This window comes from Palaemon carinicauda, chromosome 12 (genome assembly GCF_036898095.1).
Source record: "Palaemon carinicauda isolate YSFRI2023 chromosome 12, ASM3689809v2, whole genome shotgun sequence".
Lineage (NCBI taxonomy): Eukaryota > Metazoa > Arthropoda > Malacostraca > Decapoda > Palaemonidae > Palaemon > Palaemon carinicauda.
The window spans coordinates 64,375,557-64,378,056 of record NC_090736.1 but is presented as its reverse complement, the minus strand read 5'-3'; the positions used below and the strand labels follow the sequence as shown (position 1 = coordinate 64,378,056).

General features: G+C 34.0%; 1 protein-coding gene across 3 annotated transcripts in view; it reads left to right on the top strand.

Moving 5' to 3' along the window:
- LOC137650564 (proteoglycan 4-like) overlaps nucleotides 1-2,500 on the top strand; it is a 27,605-nt gene that overhangs the window by 3,751 nt on the left and 21,354 nt on the right. For all 3 annotated transcript variants that reach the window (XM_068383774.1, XM_068383776.1, XM_068383775.1), the window contains exon 3: nucleotides 589-612. In XM_068383774.1, the coding sequence (XP_068239875.1) occupies nucleotides 589-612 (24 nt within the window). The remainder of the gene's footprint in view (nucleotides 1-588; nucleotides 613-2,500) is intronic.

Here is a 2,500-nt window from a genome sequence, read left to right as displayed (position 1 = left end):
GTGAATATCATGATCACAATAAATGTATATGTCAGGACACCACTTGAGGTTTGTTTTGCATCTTATCCTTAATCGTGTTAGAGATATAAAGAGAACTGTTAAATTAGGTCATCATTATGTGCAATTTTCTCATCTTTATCAATAATTTAAATTATTATTATTGACATCATTAGAATTATTGTTATTGTTAAGTTCATTAAAATTATTATCATTATTAGTATTAAAACTCTTATGATTAAAACTATTAATATCATTATTGTTGAAATAATTAAAGTTATTACTGTTATTGAAATTATTATTATCAAAATTATTACAATATCCATTATTATTTTTAAGCCTATTATTACAATGAAAATTATGGAAATTATTATTGTTATTGTGATTATCAAAATTATTAGCTTTTACAGAAAACAAACTGACAGTCTAATCTAAAAAGGGAAAAAAAAAAAAAGAAACTTTAGAGTACTTTTTAAAGTTTCAATGACTAATTTCTTGTGTAACGCGTTATTTAAGCCTAAAACATAAACAAAAGTATGTCAAACTAAATAAAAACAGCATTTAATTAATTTTCCTCTCTCCTTTTCTCAGGCTGCTCCAAGGGGAAGTGATATGGTAAGTAAAACTTTATGATGTTTCTCTATATAAGCGTTTAAAGCTTTAAGATGTTTGAAGGCCGCTCAAGAATGGCAGAGGCAAGGGATGGTGACATTACCCTATCAAGCAAGACAATGCCCTCTTTACCCAAGCTTGGACCAAGGAGGGCCAGGCAATGGCTGCTGATGATTCGGCAGATAGACCTATAGGATCCCCCAAGGCCCCCCCGTCATTGGCTAACAAGAATGGTGACGTTGCAGCGACCAATGGAACTAACGAGTTTAAGTGGGACTCGAACCCCAGTCTGGCAATCTCCACACAAGGACACTACCACCAGACCACCACAACCCTAAAAGAAAGAAAGAAAAAAAAAGGGTATGAATATGTCCCATCAGGACTCGAGAATCCATATTCGTTTTACAGAAGTATTATCAGAGAGCATATAATTTTTCTAACTCTTTTCCCATGTAATTTAATTATATCATAATTTACACTAGATGCAGATATGTTCAAGAAAATCATATTCACTATATAGTATGTTGATAGGAGTGATGAGCAAACAAGTTTTTAGTGTAGTATCACTATAATATACATGTATATAATTATTAATTTTGCATAAAATTTCTGAATGAAATTAATGTAACAACAATCAAATTAACAAGAATGAAAGGTGTAAAAAAATACATACATACATATATATATATATATATATATATATATATATATATATATATATATATATATATATATATATATATATATATATAGTATATATGTATATTCATATATATATACATACTGTTTATATATATGTATATATATGTGTGTGTGTTTGTGTATATATATATATATATATATATATATATATATATATATATATATATATATATATATATATATATATATATATATAATATACTGTATATATTTACTTATAAATATATGAATACAAACAATTTATATATATGTATGTATATATATATACATACATACATACATACATATACCAAAGGCACTTCCCCCAATTTTGGGGGGTAGCCGACAACAACAAGAAACAAAACAAAAAAGGGACCTCTACTCTCTACGTTCCTCCAGCCTAACCAGGGACTCAGCCGAGTTCAGCTGGTACTGCTAGGGTGCCAGAGCCCAACCTCCCACATTTCCACCACAGATGAAGCTTCATAATGCTGACTCCCCTACTGCTGCTACCTCCGCGGTCATCTAAGGCACCGGAGGAAGCAGCAGGGCCTACCGGAACTGCGTCACAATCGCTCGCCATTCATTCCTATTTCTAGCACGCTCTCTTGCCTCTCTCACATCTATCCTCCTATCACCCAGAGCTTTCTTCACACCATCCATCCACACAAACCTTGGCCTTCCTCTTGTACTTCTCCCATCAACTCTTGCAGTCATCACCTTCTTTAGCAGACAGCCATTTTCCATTCTCTCAACATGGCCAAACCACCTCAACACATTCATATCCACTCTAGTCGCTAACTCATTTCTTACACCCGTTCTCACCCTCACCACTTCGTTCCTAACCCTATCTACTCGAGATACACCAGCCATACTCCTCAGACACTTCATCTCAAACACATTCAATTTCTGTCTCTCCATCACTTTCATTCCCCACAACTCCGATCCATACATCACAGTTGGTACAATCACTTTCTCATATAGAACTCTCTTTACATTCATGCCCAATCCTCTATTTTTTACTACTCCCTTAACTGCCCCCAACACTTTGCAACCTTCATTCACTCTCTGACGTACATCTGCTTCCACTCCACCATTTGCTGCAACAACAGACCCCAAGTACTTAAACTGATCCACCTCCTCAAGTAACTCTCCATTCAACATGACATTCAACCTTGCACCACCTTCCCTTCTCGTACATCTCATAACC